The sequence below is a fragment of the Crocodylus porosus genome, unplaced genomic scaffold, assembly GCF_001723895.1.
Source record: "Crocodylus porosus isolate Cpor-Errol unplaced genomic scaffold, CroPor_comp1, whole genome shotgun sequence".
Lineage (NCBI taxonomy): Eukaryota > Metazoa > Chordata > Crocodylia > Crocodylidae > Crocodylus > Crocodylus porosus.
In genome coordinates, this window is record NW_017728905.1 from 2,306,206 (window position 1) to 2,327,121 (window position 20,916).

Here is a 20,916-nt window from a genome sequence, read left to right on the forward strand (position 1 = left end):
TCGGGAATAATAATTCCTCAGGCACACATTATTAGTAGAACGAAAGGTGCATTTGCAAAAAGGGTCAGAGCAGAGACAGAGCGTCTCAGATTACTCTGCCCCCGAGGAAACCTCTCAGCCGGCTCTATATACTCTCCCTCCTGGGCACGTGTGCAGAAACTGGAACTCTTAACTTATTTCCGGTTCATACAAACATATATGTAAATACGTCACTTCATACGTCGCATGTTCATTATAATTAACTATTTAAGTATGCGGGGCGGATAGGCATATATGCATTAGCTAATTATGCACGCTCAGAAAAGCCCCTAGATCACCAAAAGTTGAAATCCTTCTCTCCTCCAAGGGCAGAGTCAATTGAATTACAGCTTCTGTAATCTACATGAGAAAAGCAGAGGGAGTGTGTGATTTAGTATAGGAAAAAGATAGTAAATTAGCTAAGGGGCCGGGGGGGGGGGGGAAGAACGTCTTTGGTGGTGTTTGTATCTTGTACCTGATAAAAAGAAACTGTGCCGTTCTAACAACACTCTATTCATTATGCATTCCTAATAATATTTCTAACAGTATGAACAAACTTGAAGCCATCATCACCTCTAAGATGTAAGCCTCATCTATATTTCAGTTTTGCCAACATCAGGCATATAGGCAAGAGGCTCAGACTCGACTGGTAAAAGCTTTGGCCAACTCAGCTGGATTAGCTGAACAGGACTCATTGCAGTAGAGCTTGGGCTGGCTGGAAGAGTGGGGGCAGCAGCATCATAAGAGCCAGTATACAATTGCAAGTGTGCCCTACTAGGATCTGGCCTTCTCACTGGGGCCAGGCCTAAGCTAAGTGCTTATCAAAGGATGCATTTCAAGTCTGGAGGGACCACCGGAGCCACCTAATCAAGGCCGCTGCTCAAAAGCCAGAGAGCCTTACCACATAACCCCTGCATCAGTGCCCAGAACTGGAACCTTAATGAGATCCACCAGCTTGGAGACTTCATGCAACACCGCATCTTTCTCTTGCTCCACCGAGACCTGCTGCTGCCCTGTTTCGCCCCTTAAAGTCTTCCAAGGAGGTAGATGCAAGTTTAAGAGCAGGTTGGACAGACCCTTGGCTGGAATGATTTAGTCAGGGATGATCCTGCCTTGACTTCATGAGGTCTCTTCCAGTCCTGCTTTCTAGTAACCCTCTATGTAAAGCCTTCACCATCTGCTGGACACAGTTTCCAGGGCTCGAAAAGGGAGGAAGTAGGCTATTCCACTGGGACTCGGAAAATAGCTCGCTACGCTCTTTTCAAACACTGAAGTGCTCAGCTCCTACAGCAAGGTGATACGAGGGGGTAAAACAGTAGTGGATTTGTCATCTAGGAGACCCTGGCATAAGTTGCAGGAGGCCCAGCCGCATGCCTCGAGGACTTGGCCGCAACTCCATCATGCCACTTGCTGTATGACCGAGATGCCAGCCCCGGGGTAGGCAGAAATCAAGGACTTTTGGATTCACATGAAAAAGATTTTATTACAACAATTTCAAAATACGAACGTGAAGTTTGGCAGAAGGTTCATTCAGGACCGAGCGGCAGAATTAGCCAGAGGAGCATTTGGCATCACAGCCACAGCAGGGGACAGCAGTGTGGGCCAGGAGCAATCATCCCATTTATCCTACAGAAGAGGGGAGAATAGTTATTCCAGTGCACCTGCTGGCTGCAATCAGTGCCAAGAGCTGTACTGCACGGTGCAACAAAGGATTTTTGTCGCAATTGCTCAGGAAGTTTGGCTCTTTAGTTCCTAGTAATAGGTTGCAGCTTTTGCAGCAGGTCTATTGAGAGGGAGCATTTAGGGAAGTAGCTGGATCCCATACAAGTTACCAGCAGGACACAGATCCATGTTTGGGGACTAGAGGGCACTTAAGTCAGATAAGCCAGTAATGGTGTAGGTCTGGCCCTCTGGATCCAACACAGGCAGGCGCAGGCCCGAGATCTGACAATCTTTTAAGTCAGGCGTTTCCAAACTCCAGTGCAGGGGGAGCGTACCTGAAGCCCATGGAAACCTCCGCTTCTGTTCTGGAGCTTGGGGTCCTTTCATATTAGGAAAGGCGCCTAAAGCCATTGCTTTCCTGAAGAGAAAGCACCTAGGTCTTAAAGGCTTTAGCAGGCAGAAAAGGGAGGCCCCTGGGGGAAGCTGTCTGACACCCCTATGTTTGCAGGACTCACATACTCTAATAACTTTTTTGGGAGTCAGTCTGCAGGTGACAGTTATATGGATTGATAGGTTGCATCTAGTATCATGGATTCCCTCTTCTACTTGCAATTGAAGTCTACAGGAAACCCTGGGGAGGGGGAGGGCCAGGCCCATCTGCTGGGAAAGGCAGCTTTAGTGGTCTGGGGAGGAGAACTGGAAGGTCAGAGTCCCCTGCAAGAAGAAGGTGGGCTACAGTTTTCCTGTTGTCCCTTCAAGGCCTTCTGGCCATGTGTTTTGCCTCTACTGGGATGGAGGTCAAATGTCTAAGGACCAGTATGAACTCAGCAAGCAGGCGAAGGGAACTTGTCAAGGTCAGAGCCACTCAGCTGCAGGCTAGGATTAAGCAATTCTAGCTTGCCTCACCACAGCTTTGCTCCAATTACTCTTCCTACCTACTACCCACATGGGTTCACAACACCCCTCTGGTCACCAGCAACTTGGAGCCTGCCTGCCCCATCATCGCCCATGCATGCAACCATGCAGAGCAACCAAGAGCAGCTGGAAGAATAAATCTGCTGCCACGGGGCACTGCAGCCAGCTTCCTGGCCTCACTCTAGCAATGCAATGGCTCAAGTGACCAGAAAAGCAGTTTCCACCGGTGGGAATTTAGGACCCAGAAAGCTCAGCCTGAAAGCACACATTTGCACTGACAGGCAGCCAGGGGAAGGGAGAAGGATGCACCAAAGGCCTCGGGGTACAGGAACACCCACTTCCTAGATGACATGCCAATGGCTGCACCCCTCGCGGGCAGACTGCCCATTGCATCTCTTGCCCCAGGGAGCAGAGCAGATTCATTTTAGGGGGAAGTCATCCTTACCACTCAGTTCAACCCACTGCTCTTGACTGTCACTGTACCCACTTGCGTGAGCCCACTGCTCCTGAGCACAGCTGCCACTGCTGCTTGCTGCAGCCTGCTGCTCCTGGGCAACCTCATCACCACCATTAGCAGCAGCCTGCTTCTCGGAGGCCTCCTCCCCACAGGTTGGCATAGCTGACTTCTCTGGGACATCCCCACTGGTTGCTGCGGCCTGCACGGTTTCTCCTTTCTGATTCACCTGCAGTCAGGGACACACGCTCAGGCTTCAGTTCGGTGCGGAGCTTGCCCGGAGAAGCAGGCAGTGCTATCCACACTGGGTAGTGCTTCTGCGGTCAGACTAAACCCACCATAAAAGAAGTGTCAGTCGGAGGTTAGAAAGACAGCCCACCCACTGCAGAGACCCAAGCCGTTGCAGCCACCCAGGGCCCAGGAGCCTCTTGCTGTGTTCATGTAGACCAGCGGGCAATGACATTAGGGACCGGCCCCAACGAAGCCAGGGTCCACGCTTGGCTTCACATGCTCCCACAGCCACACGGGCAATGGCCAAACTACAGCCGTGCCAAACCACCACTCGTTAACCTGGCAGGAGGCAACAACTAGCCTGGCCCAACTGTACGTGCCCCGCGGCCTGGCTGCGCAGGCGCCACTACCTGTGGATTGGGCAATTCTTTCAGCATGACGACCCCATCCTGCTCCTCGAACTCCAGGTCCGTCTCCGTTTCATTCTGGGACCTGTACTCCTCACTGTCAGTCTCAGATTTGCTTGGCTGGAAGAGGGAAGGAGGCCAGCTCTGGTCCCAGCTACAGTGGGAAGCAAAGGGGACAGGCTCCTTCAAGGGGCCAGGGGAGGCCTCCAAAGGCACAGAGGCAGCTGGACACCCAGGGCCCTTTGGCTTTGTATGACTAGGGCGCTCTGTTGCCTTTTATGCCATCCGAAAGTCCCCACCTTGGTGAAAGGCTTGAGGGCACAAGGAATTAGTTCCTTTTCAAAGGTCTGCTCATTAAACTGGCTTAGCAGGAGGTCTATGGGCTTCTGCAGAGGTTGTCTCCAATAACACTTGCTGTCTTCAAGGTACCTTTTACATTCCCCCCAAGAAAAATCCCTGCTCCAAGGCACTCCCAGTCCAGAAGTTCTCCTTTACCAGTGGCCCATTCCACCCCAGTGCTGCCGCTGAATGACCATGGGTTCATCACAGCCGGGAGGTGCCCAGCAGCTCCATATCCATTGCCAAGTGCAGCATTTTACAGATGCTGCCTTTATGGCACAAGAGGCCATGCTGCCTGGTAGGATCCCAGCTTTGAAGGGGTCACCCCGCTTCTCATTTGTGGCACAAGGAGAACCACGTTACCACGTGAGGCTGCAAAGAGAGAAGGCAGAAGCCTTCAGCATTGATGAGGTCATTTGCCATCCCCAGATGGATGGAGCAGGCTGACATACCGAGTCCATCTGTTGACTCATTAGGAGCTGCAAGGGACACTCGCAAGGACCTCAGTGGCAGCAGACCATTTTTGGGGGAAGGTGAAGGAGGAGGGCTCCGTGTTTCAGGCACATCCAAGAGCTTCATGACCAAGCAGAGCCATGTTGCCTCTGCACTGGGATTGTGCCATGGCTCTGGCTAACCTGGTATACAGGACTTTCTGCAAAGCAGTTAGCACTTACCTCGTAGGTAGCATCGTCGGGGTCATCCCCCTCCGGCAGCTCTTCATGTAACACCTCCACCCAGGACTGTTGGTCTTCTAGAGCTACATCATCTTGTTTTCTCTTGTTTCCTTTGCCACATGGCTTGACTGGAGTTTTTCGGATTTCTGCAAAGAAGGCAGGGTTCATGCAACCCCCACCCCCATGGCAACAACAGGTCCCACTGCATGCATCTCCTCTCCTTAAGCACAGGGACAAAACCCAGATGGCTTCCACGGTAGAAAGGATTTGCCAGATGGCTTGTAGGCCAGCACGCTGCTGCCAGCTGCACCCGTGTGATGATGGGAGGTCAAGACAACGGGTGCCCACTAAAGGCTTCGCCACCCCTCGGTGGTCCTGATGGACGTCACGCAAGACGCTCACACATTCCCATGTGGGACATTCAGCTTTAGCTTTCCTTGCTGTATTGGCATCTGGTCCAGAAGCCGACAGAACACGTGCTCGTGGCCCAGCATGGGGCCTGCGGTAGGGCAAGGTCACGCTGGCCTGCATTCAAGGTGTGGGCCCACCCACACCCCGGCCGGACCGCAGGTAGATCTTACCCTCGGGAATATCGCTCTGACCCAAGCTGCCCGGGGGCAGGTAGCCGAGGGCGTTCTGGAGCCTGCAGGGCACGATGGCGAACAGGAAGCAGGCCAGCCTCCCGAGACGCTTCTTGGCATGCCGCACTGGTCTGCTGGGAGAGGGGGCAGGAGGGTCTCCGCTCCCGATGGTCTCCACAGGGATCGAGAACCCAGCCCAGGCAAACATCTTCTGCAGGAGCTGGAGCTAAGAAGGGTCAGGAAGGTTTGAGACATCAAGCCGTTTGCAATCCTTGAAGGAAACTTTAGGTTCCCTCTGCTCCTTCTCCAGCCGGGGAGAAATACAGCCACCAGGTCCAGCTCTAATCTTACTCATGTGAGATCCAAGCACTCGACAAAGAGAAAACATGAACATCCCAACTGCAAAGCCCCCTCCGTGGCTGCGGAGCGCTGTACCGGACACAGCAATCGACTCGCACCCAGCAAGCGGCAGGGCCGGGAGCAGAACAAGTGTCTTGGCCGTTTGCCCTTCCCTCGCTTCATTATTGCGCTGAGGCACAATAGGGTCAGCACGAGCCATAACAGCGCAGACTTCACGAGAAGCTTTGCTGCTGTAGGAGCTCAGCTTGTACCAGAATGAAGCCACTTCAGCCGTGTAACCGCATCTTATAGGGCTGGGTTTTTTTGGATCTAGCTCTGAAACTGCCATCTTTAGCCCATAGAGCTGCCCTGGCAACACTTTCTGGCACAGCACATGCATCTTGGGGCAGAATCCCAGAGACTTTGGAGGGCTTTGTACTCTTAAACCACTTGGGTACCTTTATTAAAGGCCAACCCAGCATAGGTGGGACAGAGACCCTGCAAAGCAGGATCAAAGGCAGCAGCTCCAAGGGGCAGGGAGTCTGCTAGGGTCAAAGGATCCCAGCACAGTAAGTGTCCAAAATGTTTCTTGAAAGTGTCCAGAGTAGGTACTTGTACCACCTCTGGGGGCGGCGGGGTCTGTTCCAGGCCTTGGGTCCTGCCCAGTGCTAGGGGGGCGGGCAGAACAGCAGAACTTTTTGCTTGTGGTTTCACTAGTGCCACCCCCAGCAGTGCCCTGCTCTCTACCCACTTGCTACTCAAGACCAGCCATTCCTCAGGGACTTGCTCCACCAAAGCCCATGTGGGTGCCTAATCCATTAGCAACTGCCCCCACGCAGGGCAGGCGGCTGAAAACACTCTACAGAGGAGAGGACAGAGCTGGTCACTGGGGGTGATGGGTTCAGGCAAACCCTTGACGCGAGCCCCGGCAGCAAGGGGTGGGAGAAGGTGGGGAGGGGGGCAACTATAAGCCAGGCACCATCCCTGGGGTGGCTCAGCCAGCAGCCCTGTGGTCACACTGACACCACTGCTCCAGGCAGCATTTTCAGTCTAATAGTAGCACAGGTGCTAGTAGATCTCAGCGGGAGCACTGCTGTAACTGTTCCCTCCCAAGTACAGTTTGAACAGATTCAATGCAAGAGGTTATTTTTAAATCAGCCCAAGCGCATGATTTCCGGGTGCGTATGGGAGTGCAGTACATGCTGCTCAGAGCAGCAGGAACAGCACTGCCAGGCCAAGTAGAGCAACAGAGCCCCAGGGGGGGGTGGGTAGGCAGGCAGCTGCGCCACACATCCCCTTTGCATAGCATTCGTGCGTTTGCTAGCCCAGATCGCAGCAGGATAAACACCGCCAACAGAAAAGCCACCGTCTCAGGGGAAAGGCGAGCCGGCTGGAAGCTAGGGGAGCATGCAGCCTGGTCATCATACCCAAGCCTCCCCACGCTACAGGATGCAGGGGTGTGTTTCAATGCAGTCCAGAGCTGGGAGTGGACCACTGGCTTCCAGCATGCATGGGTCTCATCCACATGAGCTTCCAGCCCAGATGTGACAAGTCCACATGCCTGGCTACTGTACTCATACCCCACTGGCCCACACCGCTCTAAGCCAAGAGAGCCCAGCAATCCTGAACCCCAACCCTCCAGGGGCATCTCACAGAGCCAGTCCTCAGCAAATTGCATGAGCTTGTCCCGGCTTTAAGTGCTTGCACTACGAAGGATGCCAACCTGCTTCTGCAACCACCTGTTCCTTTAGATCAGAAGCTGGAGCTTTACATGTCTTGCATCCAAGTCCTGCTGAACACTCACGCAGGAAAGGAGGATGTGGCCAACAATTAAAGACTCCCCCCTACACCAGGAGTGTATGCACAGGAACGCCACACTTGGTGCCCTGGCTAGCTGGCCAGTCTAACCCCAGCTCCACAATGCGAAGCCCCTGGAATCGCTAGTGTACTTCTGTCACAGGACGTGAGGGCTGAACAAGTCAGTATTTGCTGTATAAGTTATGCTGGTTAGTGGGAACAGTCAGAAGAAAGAGCCTATTCTTTACAACTCTAGGCTGCAGGGGACGGCAGGGCAGGAGATTTCAAAGCAGTCAGAAAGCTTTCCCATAACGCTTTCCTTAATGCCTTATTTCTGCAGGTGAAGCACCAAGGTCAGCAGGGGGCTAGAAGCAGCATGGTCCTGTCTGCAGACACATCCAAGCTGCTTTACCTGAGCTTGCGCGCACGCTGTAGCCCTCTACCCAGGAGAGAACGGAGGTCAGCACCGGCCTGCCCCTTGCCTCACTTCTCTTTAGGTAGGGCAACACTCTGAGCATGCTGCTGGCACCCAGGCTGGCTAGGTTCGAGCTAGATTAGTTATTAGAATTGCACTAGTTACACCACCCAGCAACCCCAAGCCCAACCCCCAGCACTCCCCACCCCAGCAGCAAAGGGGGGTGGAGGAAGGATGGGATTTACTTACCAGGGACCTGGCAAGCCCCAGCCGAGCAGCCTGCTGGAAGAACCTCCCGAGCAAGGCTTCAGAGCCGGCCCGCTTGACTACCATCTCCTAAACGCAAAGGGGAAGCAGTTGGAGGAGCAAGGCCTCACCTGTAGCAGTCGGATCCCACAGAGCCTCCCCCCATCCCACAACAGACCCCTTTTTCCCCAGGGCTGGTACATGGGGCTACAGGACTGGCAGGCTGCTGCTCCATAGCAAAGAGCAAACTGAGCTGGACAGAAACCTGGCTGAGCCCAACACCAGCACTTTAGTTAGGTATAGGCTCTGATCCAGCTGCTGCTCATTATGTTAAGGAGCTGCCGGTCTTAATTAATCAGTGTGACCTTTCCTTGCAGCCTCATTCTGGTTGTGAACCAGTTCCCCAGATTAGGATGCAATCCTAGAGCTGTTGCTTGCTGGGGAATAATTCAGCGCGTGGATCTCGGGGGGATGTGCTTTGGGTCGGACCGCTCGGCACTTGGGCAGCTGCCCTTACCAGAGTGCAGGCGGCATGCAGGGGCAGCCTGGGGCTGTGGGGGGCTTTTATCCCAGTTTATTGCTGGCACAAGGAACTGCACAAGACCTTGAACGCCAGAGAACTGGGCCCAGATTTTCAGAAGCATTTGGATGCCTAAAGATGCAGCCAGGTCCCAAGTGGGATTTACAGTTTGCACTTTTGGGGGCCCAAATGCTTTTAGCAATGCGACCCCTGGTTCTTGCAGGCTGACTTGCTGTGGCAGCAGGGTGGCAGGGGATATGAATTCCTGAGGCCCCTGCATGGCAGGACATGCACCCCATCCTGCCCCGGCTTCCTTGAGCATTTGGTTGGGGGCACCCGCCGGGGGGTTGGGGCTGACCGATCCGTGGCTGTAATGAACAAGAGCCATGTCCTTGAGGGAGCCCAAGCCCTGTCCCAGCCTGTGTGGAGACAATTCAGAGGTCCCCCAGATGATCCACCCCTCTCAATTCCCAGCGGATCACTCTGCGATGCTGTAGTCCAGGGGCGGGCAAAGTCCCACGATAGGGAGCGTGGCAGACTCCATTTCCCAGGAACCCCTGCCCATGTTGCTGCAGCTGGTTTTCATGGAGATCCTAGCAGTGGCGGGGCTGCGACAGTGCAAGGCAAGGGTTTCCAAGGAGACCGGCCCCCGCAGTGCTGGCAGGGCGAGCAGCTGGGCAGGGAGCTGCTCCGGGGCCAGGATCTTGCAATGGTGACAGCGTGGTCAGGATCTGCTGCCCACGTGCCATGGGCAGCTCTGCCCCAGCTCCAGATCATGCTGTCACCACTGCAAAATCCCAGCCCTGACCCCGGAGCGGCTCCTCACCCAGCCGGGTGCCCTGCCAGTGCTGCTGGGGCTGGTCGCCGTGGAAACCCATGTGCCTCCCCCCCAGTCCCACTGCTGCTGGGGTATACATGGAAACCAGCTGCAGCAATGCAGGCAGGGGCTGCTGGGAAATGAAGTCTAGGCACTGCCCTGGATCTGCCATTTTGCCCACCCCTGCTGCTGTCCCAGCAAGAGCAACCGCAGCTGCGAGGAGGTGGGGTTGCTATTCATTATAGCCAGCACGGAGAACAGGAGGGGAGCTGCTCTGGTTCCCTGATGCCTCTGCTGTGCTCAGTTAGCCACTTTGACAGCCCAAGAGGCTCCTCCCAAATGCTGCCTGCAGCTCTCTGTGTTTCCCCAGCTCTTTGACGCCCGGGAGGGTTTAACCCCATGCTGCATGTGCCCCCTACATTTGGGTCCTGGGCTTCAGGCCGAGTCCTCCTCCTTCCCTGCAGTCCTGAGCCCGCAGGGCTGACCCTTTGCAATGATGCACAAGGCTCTCTGGCACCGTTTTGCAGCTGGCCTAAACCCAGAGATCAGGAGGAGGCCTGTGAATGGCTCTGTGGACTGGTGAGCATAACATGAGCCATTTCCGTAGCCAACCCTGGTGCTGAGATCGTGCCTCTGTTCCACTTCAGTTAACATGGATTTCAAGCTGGGACTATTGATAGAGCTCCAGGAGGGGACAAGAAGAGCCCCTTTCCTCCCACTCAGCCCCCAGGCTCTCTCCAGCCAGGCGCCGCAGTCTGGGGGGTGAGGGGAGGAGGGGGTTGAGGGAAGCTTGGAAAGGGCGAGGCCAATGGCCACAGGCCTGGCTGCTTGCTGGAGTTTGCCATGCTGTGCGGCCGGCTCTGGTGCGGCACTTCAGAGACGCAAGTGGCCAAGCTGCAAAGTGACCTGGGGACACCCCCGGTTACAGCTGTCCCCACAGCATCATTTCTGCTGCCCCAGTGCCAGCTGGAACTGGAGTGCATAGACGGGAAGAGGCGGATTTTGCTCCAAGGTCATTGAATTTACTCAGACATCAAGCTGGTTCAGTGCTAACGTGCACATGGGCCAGCCACAGATTTGGGGCCTTTATTATTTCATCCAAAAAGGTCCAGAGCCCCAGACCAAGGCCTGTTCCTACTCCCGTTCCCATTGAAATCAATGGCAAAACTCCCCCCGCTCTATCGGTGCAGGATCAGGGCTTAAATCTGCTTGAAAGCACCAGCTGCCCTAGAGGGGAGAGGCTGGAAGGAGCATGAGCAGCCGGCAGGTCTGTCCATCACTGTGGGGCCACGGGCCAGGGCTGCAGCAGGGGCTGAAGTCGAGCTTGCCCTTTCTGCACATTGTTTCCAGTGCAGGAACAGATGAAAAGCAGCCTTGAGGCACCTGCCATAAGTCCAGGCGTCAGGAGCAAACTCTCTCCATAGGCACAGTCCAGTTCTGTGTCTCCGTGCCTGCCTCGGCATGGAAAGAGAAGAATAAAAGACAAAGCCCCTTTGATTTCCAGGTCTCTGCCGGGGCACGCTTGGTTTCTGCACCTGTGGCAGCACCAGGCTGCGACTGAACGGCTGCCCCCCCCGCCTCCCCCGGGCACTTTGTGGACGCTGGCTCTGTTGGTTTCAGGGATGCTGGAGACCGTTCCTTAGCCCGGCATGGAGGCACCGGACGCTGAACAGGAGGGGGAGAGAGACAAAGAGGTCTCAGAAAGAGCCGCTTTAGAAAAATCCCTCCCCTAGCGTGCACGGCCCCTGCTCCCACAACGCCCTGGACCTAAGGAGCAGTGACTCACCCCTGAAAGGCCACCGCTCGATCGATTCGTCCTTTCTCCCTCTTTGCAGGCGGCTGCAAAGTGCTCTCTGCCTGCCTGCGCTCCACAGCCCCGGGGACCGGCAGCCCTGCCAGTGCCTTGCTATTTCCCCGGCGGTGACAGGAGCCCATCTGCTCAAGTGGCCCTCGTCCGCGCTGCACACGGAGCAGGCAGGCAGCGCGGAGGCGTAGGGATGCGCTCCCCTCCTCTCCTGCCTGCTTCAGCTGCCTCCCCGTTGCACAGGCAGATGATGCATCACCTCGGGGCCGGAGAGAGCAGGTGCAGCCCCGGCTGTCTGGCAGGAGTCATCGCAGAGCGTCACCGCGCGCAGAGCAACGCGGAGAGTATAAATACGAGGCGGCTGCTCTGGAGAGCAGGAGGGGACCGGAGTGCCTGGCTCCAGGGCACCGCAGAGGCAAGAGGCCAGCGCGGTCTGCCCGGAGATGTCACTCCGGGCGCACGCGAGCCCTGGCTGCGACTCTCCCCCTGCCGTGGCTTCCCGAGACATCTTCAATTACATGGTGACCCCTGACCGCATCCCGCAGTTCATCATCCCCTCGCTGGACATCCAGGAAGGCCACAGGCTCTTCAGCAAGGTGAAGCCCCGGGCGCAGGGGCAGCCCGAGAGGAAGGCCCGGAGGAGCAGCTCAGACCCCACGGGGAAGACGGCTCATGCTCTGCCCTGCCCCCTCCTAGCCTGCTCCAGCCTGGAGCTGGCTGTCAAGGCGGAGGAGATTTCAGACCCCGTCGCCCGGGCAGCCCTGTCCCTGCCCCACTTGCCCAAGATCACCACCCCGTATGGCTTCGTCACCCTGGGGAAAAGCCCCCAGGTCACCAATGAGGAGGCTTTGTTCTTCCACTTGGACTGTGCTCCTCCCAAGTGTCCTGGCGTGAAACCTCCTGCCCCTGAGAAGCCGGGAAGGCGGAGAGACCCCGAGATGCCCGTGGCCCCGACAGACGGTTGCTCTCGAGCGGCCGGCTGCTTACGAGACTGGCAGCAGCGCCGTGCCCAGCAGACCAGCTGCAGGGGCAGCAACGGGAGCCAGGGCGCTGACCACCCAGCCAGGCCCCTCTTCCCACAAAGACGGTCCAGCCCCGTAAGAAGCAAAGAGGCCATAGGTGTGTTGGGGAGCAGAGAGGCAGAGAGGCTGGAGGGTGAGAGGAAGTCCTTTGAGACGGTCTGTCAAAGGAGCACCTCCAGTCCCGAGCTCCGGGGCACGAAGCCCCAGAGGAACTCGCTCCAAAGGATCCTGAAGAAGCGCTTTGCCCAGCTCAAGCTTCTCAAGTCCATGAACTTCACCCTCCATTGATGCTGCAAAGCAGCTCCAGGGAAGGGGGCTTAGCAAAAGCTGGAGGCGGGGGGACGTTATTCCAAACGCGGTCGACTTCCACGTCGTGGCCAGGCCTCCGGACTCGAACGCAAGTGCGTTCAAGTGATCGCTCCATTCAAGTTTGCAACCGCTACAGTGAACCGGTTGGCATGTGCGTGCCCACTGCTGCCCCTGCTGAGAGATTAGAAAGGCTCAGCTGGGTGTCAAAGACCACACGCAAACGGACCGTGCTGTGAATGGTGTGGCCTTGTGTAGGGGGGAGTCTCACTTCTCCCCTTGGCGTTGCTCAGGCACAGTATGGAAGACAGCAGCTCAGCAGCCCTGGGAGAAGCTGGTGTGTATCGGGGGGTGGGCACCCGGCCTCCTTCACATGCACCTTTTCTCTTTGGTTGTCAGTCCTGGCATTTGTGTATCAATAAAATATTCGTTTCCAACTTGATCCCTTTGTACGTGATGTCTGTGATGGGCAGCGGAGAGGAGGCTCCTTTGCAAATGGCTCTGGGGGGCTCTATAGAAACAAAGCAAGTTCCTTTTCCAAACCCAGTGGCCAAAGCAAAGTGGTGGCTCAGGCAACCAGCATGCACACTGCCTGGCAAAGGGGCTGGATGTGTACCGTTTGGCAGTCGGGGGTTACCGTCAAACCTCAGTGCTGAGGGGAAAGGGCAAGGGATGCTGACAGTGAAATGCTACCAAATAAGATACAGGCCAGGTACACTGCCCTTCAAAGTCACGGAAACTTCCCTGCTCTCAGATGATCCATGCGCTTTGACTATTTCCCAGGTCACAGCAGGTGTTACTATTCGTTTATGGTGCGGTAGCACCCAGCAGTGCCAGTTCAGGTCAGGGCTGTGTCATGCTGCGCGTCCCTTGAACACAGGACATTCCTCACCCTTAAGAGGAGACAGTGTAAATTGAGTAGCAGAGAAGAATTGTTTTCATTTTCACTTTACAGGTGGGAAAACTGAGGCTCAGGGAGCTTAGGACACAGAGTTGGGAAAGCCCAGAGATGCCAAGGGGTGCTCTGCACCCTATTCCCAATGAGAGCCAGTGGGAATCACTCTCTGATGCCCCTTAGTGGCTTAGGAAAGCCAATTCAGTGCCAGGCCAGTGTGTTTTCATCAGGTCTGGTAGGCAACAGTGGAGAAGGAATCGATTCACAGAATAGGCGCAGTGCAACAATTGCAGTGGGAGCTCCCCAGAAACACCCAGGGCCTTCAGGACAGCTTCAAGGCTGAATCAAGGGAAATGCAATCACTTTAAACAAGCATAACTCCTTTTTGCGTCCACCCACATCCCTCTCACACACATTCTGCTGCGAGGGAGGTCTGGGACTCAGACATTTATTATCAAGCCTCAGCTACATACAGTAAAAGCTGTACCTACTGTTCTGCCCTGATCCGGGTGTCTCCAGCTGCCGATAAACCTGCCTGTATCTCAAGGGAACAGAAGGCTATGCTGGAAGCAAATTCTTCCCCCCACAGTCATAGGCTAGGGACAGTCATTCAAAAAGCCTGAGCCTGAATTGATTCAATCTTTGCAGGTTTGTTTAACTTGGCTGGGCTTAATCAGTTTGTAACCATACAGACATCCCCTCTGGACCAAAAAATGCAGGCACATGCCTGCAGTGGCTCAGGCTAGAACCTGGGGGGTGCTAGAGCAGCCCTCCATTCCCTTCCATTGTGCTGAGCTGAGGTGGGGTGGGGAGCATGGCCAGGCCCTTGCAGGAGGCTCTGATTAGGGAGGGCCCCCTACCCCCACCCCCTGCCTGATCAGTGAGGGAGCCAGCAGGGGTTTACACCGTATTTACCACCCCATCACCAAAACAAAAGGATCTCTTATTAGTTCTAGCTCTTCTTAAACAACTTGTTCCAAGGAAGGAAGGACATTACCAACTACCTGTTGATTAGCTCCAAAGAGCCCTAAGCCTGTCCTGTCTCCCTCTGTCTGGTCTCCCACAGCATGGACCATAGCCAGCATGTGGTCTGCTAATGTTGAGAGGTGTTGGTGAAAGGCAGAGGGGATGAGGGATCCTGCTTAGCAGGGTGTGGTGCGGGGAGGTGGGGAGCAGGGGGAAGCCAGGCAGATGCCTGCAGTCTGTGCCGAGCTCCAGCCAGGGAGCAGAGGGGAGGGGCCAGCTCTGCTGTGGAGCAGACAGCCCCACCCAGCCCAGCCCAGCGAGCATCCCGGGATGCTGGGGGAGTCCAATTTAATTTAAACCAGGTAGGGGTCTGGGACAGACATTGCATAAACTGGTTTGACCCAAATCAGTTAAGTCTGATACTACATTCAACCAGGTTTATCTCAAACTGATTTCAACCATTTTCAAACCAGTTTATGTGCACCAAACATCTGTTCTGTTACAGGTTTAAACCTGTTTCTGATCACTTAAAGTGCTTTATATGTCATGTCTGTCCCTAGCCATAGTGCTGCCCAGTCTGGAAGCTACAGGACAAAATGGCAGCAGCCTAGAGAGACAGTTTGCAGTCTGAGGTGACCCATGGAAAGACACTGGCTTAGACCACAGATGCACTTACCCCAGGGAGCCTGTCTCCACTGGCTTGGCTCTGGAGAGGGCAAGGAAGAGGCAAGCATGGGATGCTGGTTGTTTCAACAGGAGCAGTAATGTTTGTTTTCTGGTTCTAGATGTCACCTCATACACTGCTGCATAATTTCTTTTAAAAGCAAAACCTTGCGATATTAAAGGAAAAGCTTTTGCCATCAGCAATGTTTCGGGTTAATGTGGCAGCGCTTTCCAGGTCATCAGAGCAGGGCCCGGCGCCACCTCCATTACCGCGCTCAGGGCTTCTGCGCTCTTCCTAGGAACCTGCTGAGGGCTGGAGTCTGGGGAGTTGGCCCTTGTCCAGAGCACATCCGAAAAACACCCTGTATCCATGCGGCTTGGGCCAGCGTGGGGTTAGCCAAGGAGTTTCAGATAAGGGGTCTCTGATGCTGGAGGGGAGCGAGGTGCCAGTGCCTAGTAACTGGGCTTCTGAATGGGCAGTTAGGAACCCTGGATCGTGTTTCTAACTCTGCATAGACCTCGCAGGTGCCTGTGGGTAAGTCACTTCCCTGTTCCCTGCCTCAGTTTCCTCTTCAGCCTTATGTGTCATGACTGTCCCTGTGCCTCTCACGAAGGGTCAACACAGTCCCCAGGGTGGGGGTTGGTGGGTGCCTTACACGGACCATTCCAAAGTAAGCAATAATAAAGATAGCACCGTGCCCTACCACCTTGCGCGAGGACAAAGTGAGTCCTGGGGACGCCAGAGAGTGTGATGTTATGGAGTATGCAAAAGGGGATCCCGTTTCAGAGTAAACATTTCCAGATCATCTAAGCTTCAGCTGTGCTGTAAGTCTTGCCCAATAACCACGAGTGTGTGCATTAAAGGCACAGGGTGGCAGGGGAGCGATTTCAGGTGAGTCTGTGCAGTTAGAAAGGGAACCAAAACCAGGCCTATAACACACAATTAGCCGCAGCCTTTGCTTTGGGGAGTCCAGTCACTGCCAGGCCAGAGCCCATGCTACTATGGAAGGGCAGATGCAATGGGGACGGGGGTGAGGGCCCTGTCGCCCATGAATGCCCGTGTGGTGCTATGCAGCGCCATGCTGAACCTCCCACGCAGCATGGTCACGGCGCTCAGAGACCTACTCTACCTTGACCCATCCCAGGGCAATGTCTGGATCCAGCTGTTACTAAGGGCAGCTCCATTGCATAGTCCATGGAAGCATCTTCCTATCAGACCATTTCTCCGCATTCCCCACGTTACAGGACCTCTTTCTCTCTTTTTCTTTGCTGCTGTAGTTTTCCAAGAGAGGCACTGGGGCTAATTCTCCACTTGTTTTGGCTGGTGACACACCAGTGAAAGCCTTGGTCCACGGTCATTTGAAATGAAAGCCAGAGCCTGGGCATTAGGACTGGGATCCTATCTCCCATTCTGCCTGTCTCCCACCATGCGGCCTCGATCAAGTCACGAGAACCGGGTTTTTGTGTCTACAGACACAGGATAATATTTCCCTGCTTCGCAGGTGGGTTGGGGAGCTTAATTCATTCTTGTTCCTAAGACATTATGAGATCCTTGAATGAAGGTCCTGAGCGAAGGACAAAGTATTACGCTTCTGATGATTAGAGCAGGGCTTGGTGCAAGGCTCAGCTCTTTCCCCGGGCTTGCCAGAGAAGGGATTATCAGTCTTGAGGGAATCACAGAAAAAAGGGCTCATTTGAAATGGGAGCCACGGGAATCCTCCCCTGACAGGCACAACGCATGTGTTAGCAAGCACAGGAACAGTCCCTGGCAGCAGCGCAGAGCAAAGACTTTTTCACAGCTAAAATCTCCCTCTGTGTGTCTTGCCAGCCTGTCACATTACTGTCAGCATGGCAGTATGTGTAAAGGAAGCCTGCCACCCAAACCTAGAATGTGCCTCCGTGATATATAGGAGCACACTCTCTTTTATCTTCTGCAAAAACCCAATCCTTTTTAAACAAAGGCAACAAGCTTCCTGGATGCAACCGTGATGGATACTACCGAAATGCCTAGATTAAAAATAACAATAATAGGAATAATGAATGATTATTCATCGTGATCATAATATATCTTCCAAACCCTGTTTCCATCTGACTCATGTTTTGTCCTAATGGGTATAGACTGCAGAAAATCTCATAGCTAATTACCCGTATCCAGCTTCATATGCTTTGATCTTGGTGATTTTCCATCCATCCGTGGGCACAGCAAGGCATAGTTTGAGAAGTAAATGCGTAAGACCTGCAGTGCAATTTGCATGCAAGAGGCTGGGTTTTCCAATGCTCAGCAGCACTCAGCTGGGTGACACGTTGTCACAGCAGCTCAGCACCCCCGGTGCTGGCGTGTCCTCACCATCTAACTGCTGGTGTAGGTGCCTTGCTGGGAGTTGGGATCTGGAAAAACTGTCTGGGGGAGGTTAGGGATCTGAAAATTCAGATTGCAGAGCTGTGTGTCGAAGGCTGGCACAGCTCTTGATCTTAATGTTTCCTGCTGAAGTCAGGAAAGGAGTCAAAATAGAATCAGGGGCTTCAGGACCAGTCTCCCAGATACTGCAAAGTCCAGAAGTTTAATACAAAAAGGGATTTGTGTAAATCAGTTCCTGCCATCTCCCACAGCATCCATCCTGGCTGATACTGTTAGAGTAGATATTTTTTGCTTAGAGAACGCCAGAGAAGCACATCTGTAAATACTGATTAATGCATTAATACTGTGTAATATCTAGTGTGTGAAGTGTCTAGTATTTGCTTCGGATTGGACCAATTCGGGGGACAGCGATTTGACTTGGTGATTCAAATCACTGTCCTGAATCGATTCGGCTGAATCTGATTCGGAGGTTTGGCTGCTACAGCTTCCTCCAGCTTTGGAGAGCTTCAAATCTATTCAGACCTTTTTATTGGTTCAATCTGGATTTGGAGATTCAGCCACCGACTCAGGCCGAAGCTCCCCCGAATTGAATCACCACCCAAAGTTTTGCACAGCCCTACTGTGTAAGCATTAATTTATGGCACCTATAACTGTGGTCACCTTATAGCTTGAAAAGTTTAAATGGGCTTCCCCTTGCAGCACCTCTGTGGAAGAGGAAAGTGCTAAAAGCCTCACTTCACAGGGAAACCAGGGCACAGGAGGGTAAAATAACTTGCCCAGGCTCATACAGGAAGTTGCAACATAGCCAGCATGTGAAGCCAGGTCTCCTAATACTAAAGTCAGTGCTCTAGTCACTGAGGTCTCCTACCTCTCAAGTGTGGGAGGAAAAGGCTTTCTGTGTCCTGAGCAGGGTGGGGCTTCCCTGGACAGCTTGCAACCTTTTTCTTTATTGCTAGTGATGCAAGAAGTTAGGAAGCTGCTAACCTCTGGGATAACTCACCCGGGGTGTGCAGAATCCCCCAGAACAGGGGCAGGCAATGTTTTTTGGCTGGAGTGCCAAAAAACCCACAATGTCTACCTTGGAAGGTCCTGGAGTGCCGACATGCCGGAGCCCAGAGCAGCTGTTTGCAGCCTCCCGGCTGCAGTCAGCCCACGGAGCAGCTTGCAGCCTCCCAGCCGCCTGCTGGGAGCAGCCTGAGCTCCGCGGCTGGCAGCAGCTGCTTTAGAGCCCAGGACGGTGGTTGTGTGCCAAGCAAAATGCCATACTTGGCACGCGTGCTGGGGTTTGCTGACCCCTGCCCTAGCACTTCCAGTCTTTTTGTCACATGTACAAGCACCCTTGTTAGGTCAGTCTAGTTCAAACAAAATGACTGGAAGAAGTTCAAGGCATGAGGTCAGACCAGAGGTTATCCCCTTTTAGCCTTCAAAAGCAAGACTCTTCCTGTTGTGCCATGGGGAAAAGTCACTGATGTGCTAACTTAAGGCTTTCTTTTGCTCTCCCATCAGGATGAAGCAAGAATATTTCTGCTGATGATGTAGAACATCAGATTATTATGAGAATATAGGAGCTGAAAGTTGCAGGTAGCCAGTTGAAGTGTTTTTGAAAGCTCAGAGCTTCCTGATTTACATTGATTCAAACTGGCTGCTGAGAAAAGACAAAGAAAATATTAAGGAGCTTTACGCTATTTAAATAAATCCCTTTCCCCTTGCAATTAGTTCAGTTTCACTTCCAGGCCTGTGATGTTAGAATGCTATCTAGTTCCCAGTCTTTCTGGTGAAAATATAAGCAAAGGCAGAAAAACCCCCTTTAATTTAAAACAGTCAAACGACACAAATGTTGAGGCTTTCATCTTACACACAGAAGAAGCAGAAGTGCACGTGAGAAAACTCCCCGGTGCTTTGTCTGTTCTAGGTCCCCCGTAAACCAGGCTTGGTGGTGGGACACGTCTTTGTTTACACACAGGGACAGAAATTTTTGGTCGTCAAGCTGACTGTTCTTGCCTCAATGCCAAGAGTCTCTGAGATGACACTGGGTGCCCAGCTCAGCACCCCTCAGCCTCCACGAAGGCTCGCAGCACTCGGCCTCTGAAATCCGGCCTCTTTAAGATATGTCAGACTGGGCCCCCAGCATCACTGGTCAGGTCAGAGAGTCCGGATGTGGGCTGGGGTAACTCCATCATGTTGTATGTGTGGCAGGAGGGGCTGTGATGGGGCGTACGGCCCAGCTGCGCAGGCTGGGATGTGGGGAGGAGGTCTGCCTGGAGACGTGACTGAGCTGGACAAGAATGGAAGTGCAAAGGGTGGGCTCACGTGTGCCTCCTCTCTATCTCTTCAGCAATGGCCCCTTCTATAAAGTCCAGGGAAATCATAGCTGGGAGCCAGACGGGCAATGGAGGGGGCTGCTAACCTAACAGCCTTTTCTTCCTGCTGCCTCTCAATGTTTCCATGGAGAGCTCTGCCATACGGAGATCAATCCAGACCCTCTGTCTTTGCCAGCTCCTGAGCCTGCCGGGTGAGATAAGCCCCCGGGGTCCCTTCAGTTGCACAATCCCTCTTCCAGCTCGGTGGTGGTAGAAAGGTCACATTATGCCTATGGGACAAGCTGGTATGTGCAGACATTGTAAACAGGTATTGTTCAGGAGGCAATACGGGGGCGTATGGCATCCCACTCGGAGCTCTCATCGCTTCCCCACTGTCTCCTGATGCAGCTCTCATCTCCAGATCGGAGGTATTGTCCTTCTTTGGTCTGGAAGATAAAAGCTTCCCCCCACTCACTCTCCATTTTGCTCTTCCTGCTGAGGGCTTCAACATCAGTCATACAGAGCTCTCGGGGGTCACGGGGCTTGTTCTGTTGAGCTCGGTGAAACTTTGCTATGTTAACTTAACAAGGATCCAACGCCGTGTCATGTACAAATGCCCATAAATACAAATATCTGGGGGGGAGGTGGGGTGGGGAGGTGGGGGTCGATGTTTGGTTTGTTAATGTTTCCCCCTCTATCCTTGCCCACACCACATAGTGTGGGTGCAGGAGCAGCTGATGTTGCTGTATGGGGGTAGACAGCAGAAAGCTTGTTTCTCATGCCAGCCTGACATGGCTTAGCCAAGGCTACACCCCAAGTCCATGCTTTTGGTCACAGGGGACAAGTTAGGGACATACAGACACATACAGTGGAGCTGACTGCGTGCAAGTAGCAAAATCCTGTGTTGTCTCTCTTCAGCCAGGTGTCTTCAGCTCATATGAGTGAGTTTGAGCTTCCTGATCCCTGAGCAAAGAGCTCGAGTCAGGGTTTATCGCTGTGTTCAACAGCAATGCTGGTCCAACAGCAGCACCCATCAAACGCATCCTCTCCCATCCCTGCAGAGCCATTGTGCACCAGCCACTGAGCTACTCGAGGCAGGCATGCAAGGTCCAAAACAAAGAAGTCAACTTGTGCTGGACTGGCTCTTCCCCCAGAAGAGCAACAGATTCTCAGCGGCCATCACCAG

The 20,916-nt window shown here is 53.9% G+C and overlaps 2 protein-coding genes across 4 annotated transcripts; one reads left to right on the top strand and one right to left on the bottom strand.

Moving 5' to 3' along the window:
- Positions 1-1,474: 1,474 nt before the first annotated feature.
- LOC109324932 lies at positions 1,475-11,345 on the bottom strand. Of its 3 annotated transcripts, none has more exons than XM_019557068.1 (7): positions 11,202-11,345; positions 8,082-8,168; positions 5,282-5,507; positions 4,701-4,846; positions 3,691-3,831; positions 3,041-3,278; positions 1,475-1,644 (listed from the first exon to the last, which is right to left on the bottom strand). In XM_019557068.1, the coding sequence occupies exons 2-7, from the start codon at positions 8,163-8,165 to the stop codon at positions 1,640-1,642; spliced, it is 840 nt and encodes a 279-aa protein (XP_019412613.1). In that variant the 5' UTR covers positions 8,166-8,168; positions 11,202-11,345; the 3' UTR covers positions 1,475-1,639. The 3 variants fall into 3 exon arrangements, with proteins under 3 accessions (XP_019412613.1, XP_019412612.1, XP_019412611.1); XM_019557067.1 differs by lacking the exon at positions 11,202-11,345 and adding an exon at positions 8,257-8,336 and having other exon boundaries at positions 3,691-3,807; XM_019557066.1 differs by lacking the exon at positions 11,202-11,345 and adding an exon at positions 8,257-8,336.
- A 203-nt stretch (positions 11,346-11,548) lies between these two features.
- LOC109324933 (C2 calcium-dependent domain-containing protein 4A-like) lies at positions 11,549-12,983 on the top strand. The gene has a single exon (XM_019557069.1). The coding sequence runs from the start codon at positions 11,663-11,665 to the stop codon at positions 12,527-12,529; it is 867 nt and encodes a 288-aa protein (XP_019412614.1). The 5' UTR covers positions 11,549-11,662; the 3' UTR covers positions 12,530-12,983.
- The last annotated feature ends 7,933 nt before the right edge of the window (positions 12,984-20,916 follow it).

What these genes read in the sequence shown, in the direction of transcription:
- LOC109324932 (XM_019557066.1), bottom strand. Translation starts at nt 8,313, where the DNA reads ATGGAGCAGCAGCCTGCCAGTCCTGTAGCCCCATGTACCAGCCCTGGG. An exon ending in CCGACGATGCTACCTACGAG is followed by an intron (nt 3,832 to 4,700) that starts GTAAGTGCTAAC and finishes AGCTGGGACCAG; the next exon opens with AGCTGGCCTCCTTCCCTCTT. An exon ending in AAGAATTGCCCAATCCACAG is followed by an intron (nt 3,279 to 3,690) that starts GTAGTGGCGCCT and finishes CCCTGACTGCAG; the next exon opens with GTGAATCAGAAAGGAGAAAC.
- LOC109324933 (XM_019557069.1), top strand. Translation starts at nt 11,663, where the DNA reads ATGTCACTCCGGGCGCACGCGAGCCCTGGCTGCGACTCTCCCCCTGCC.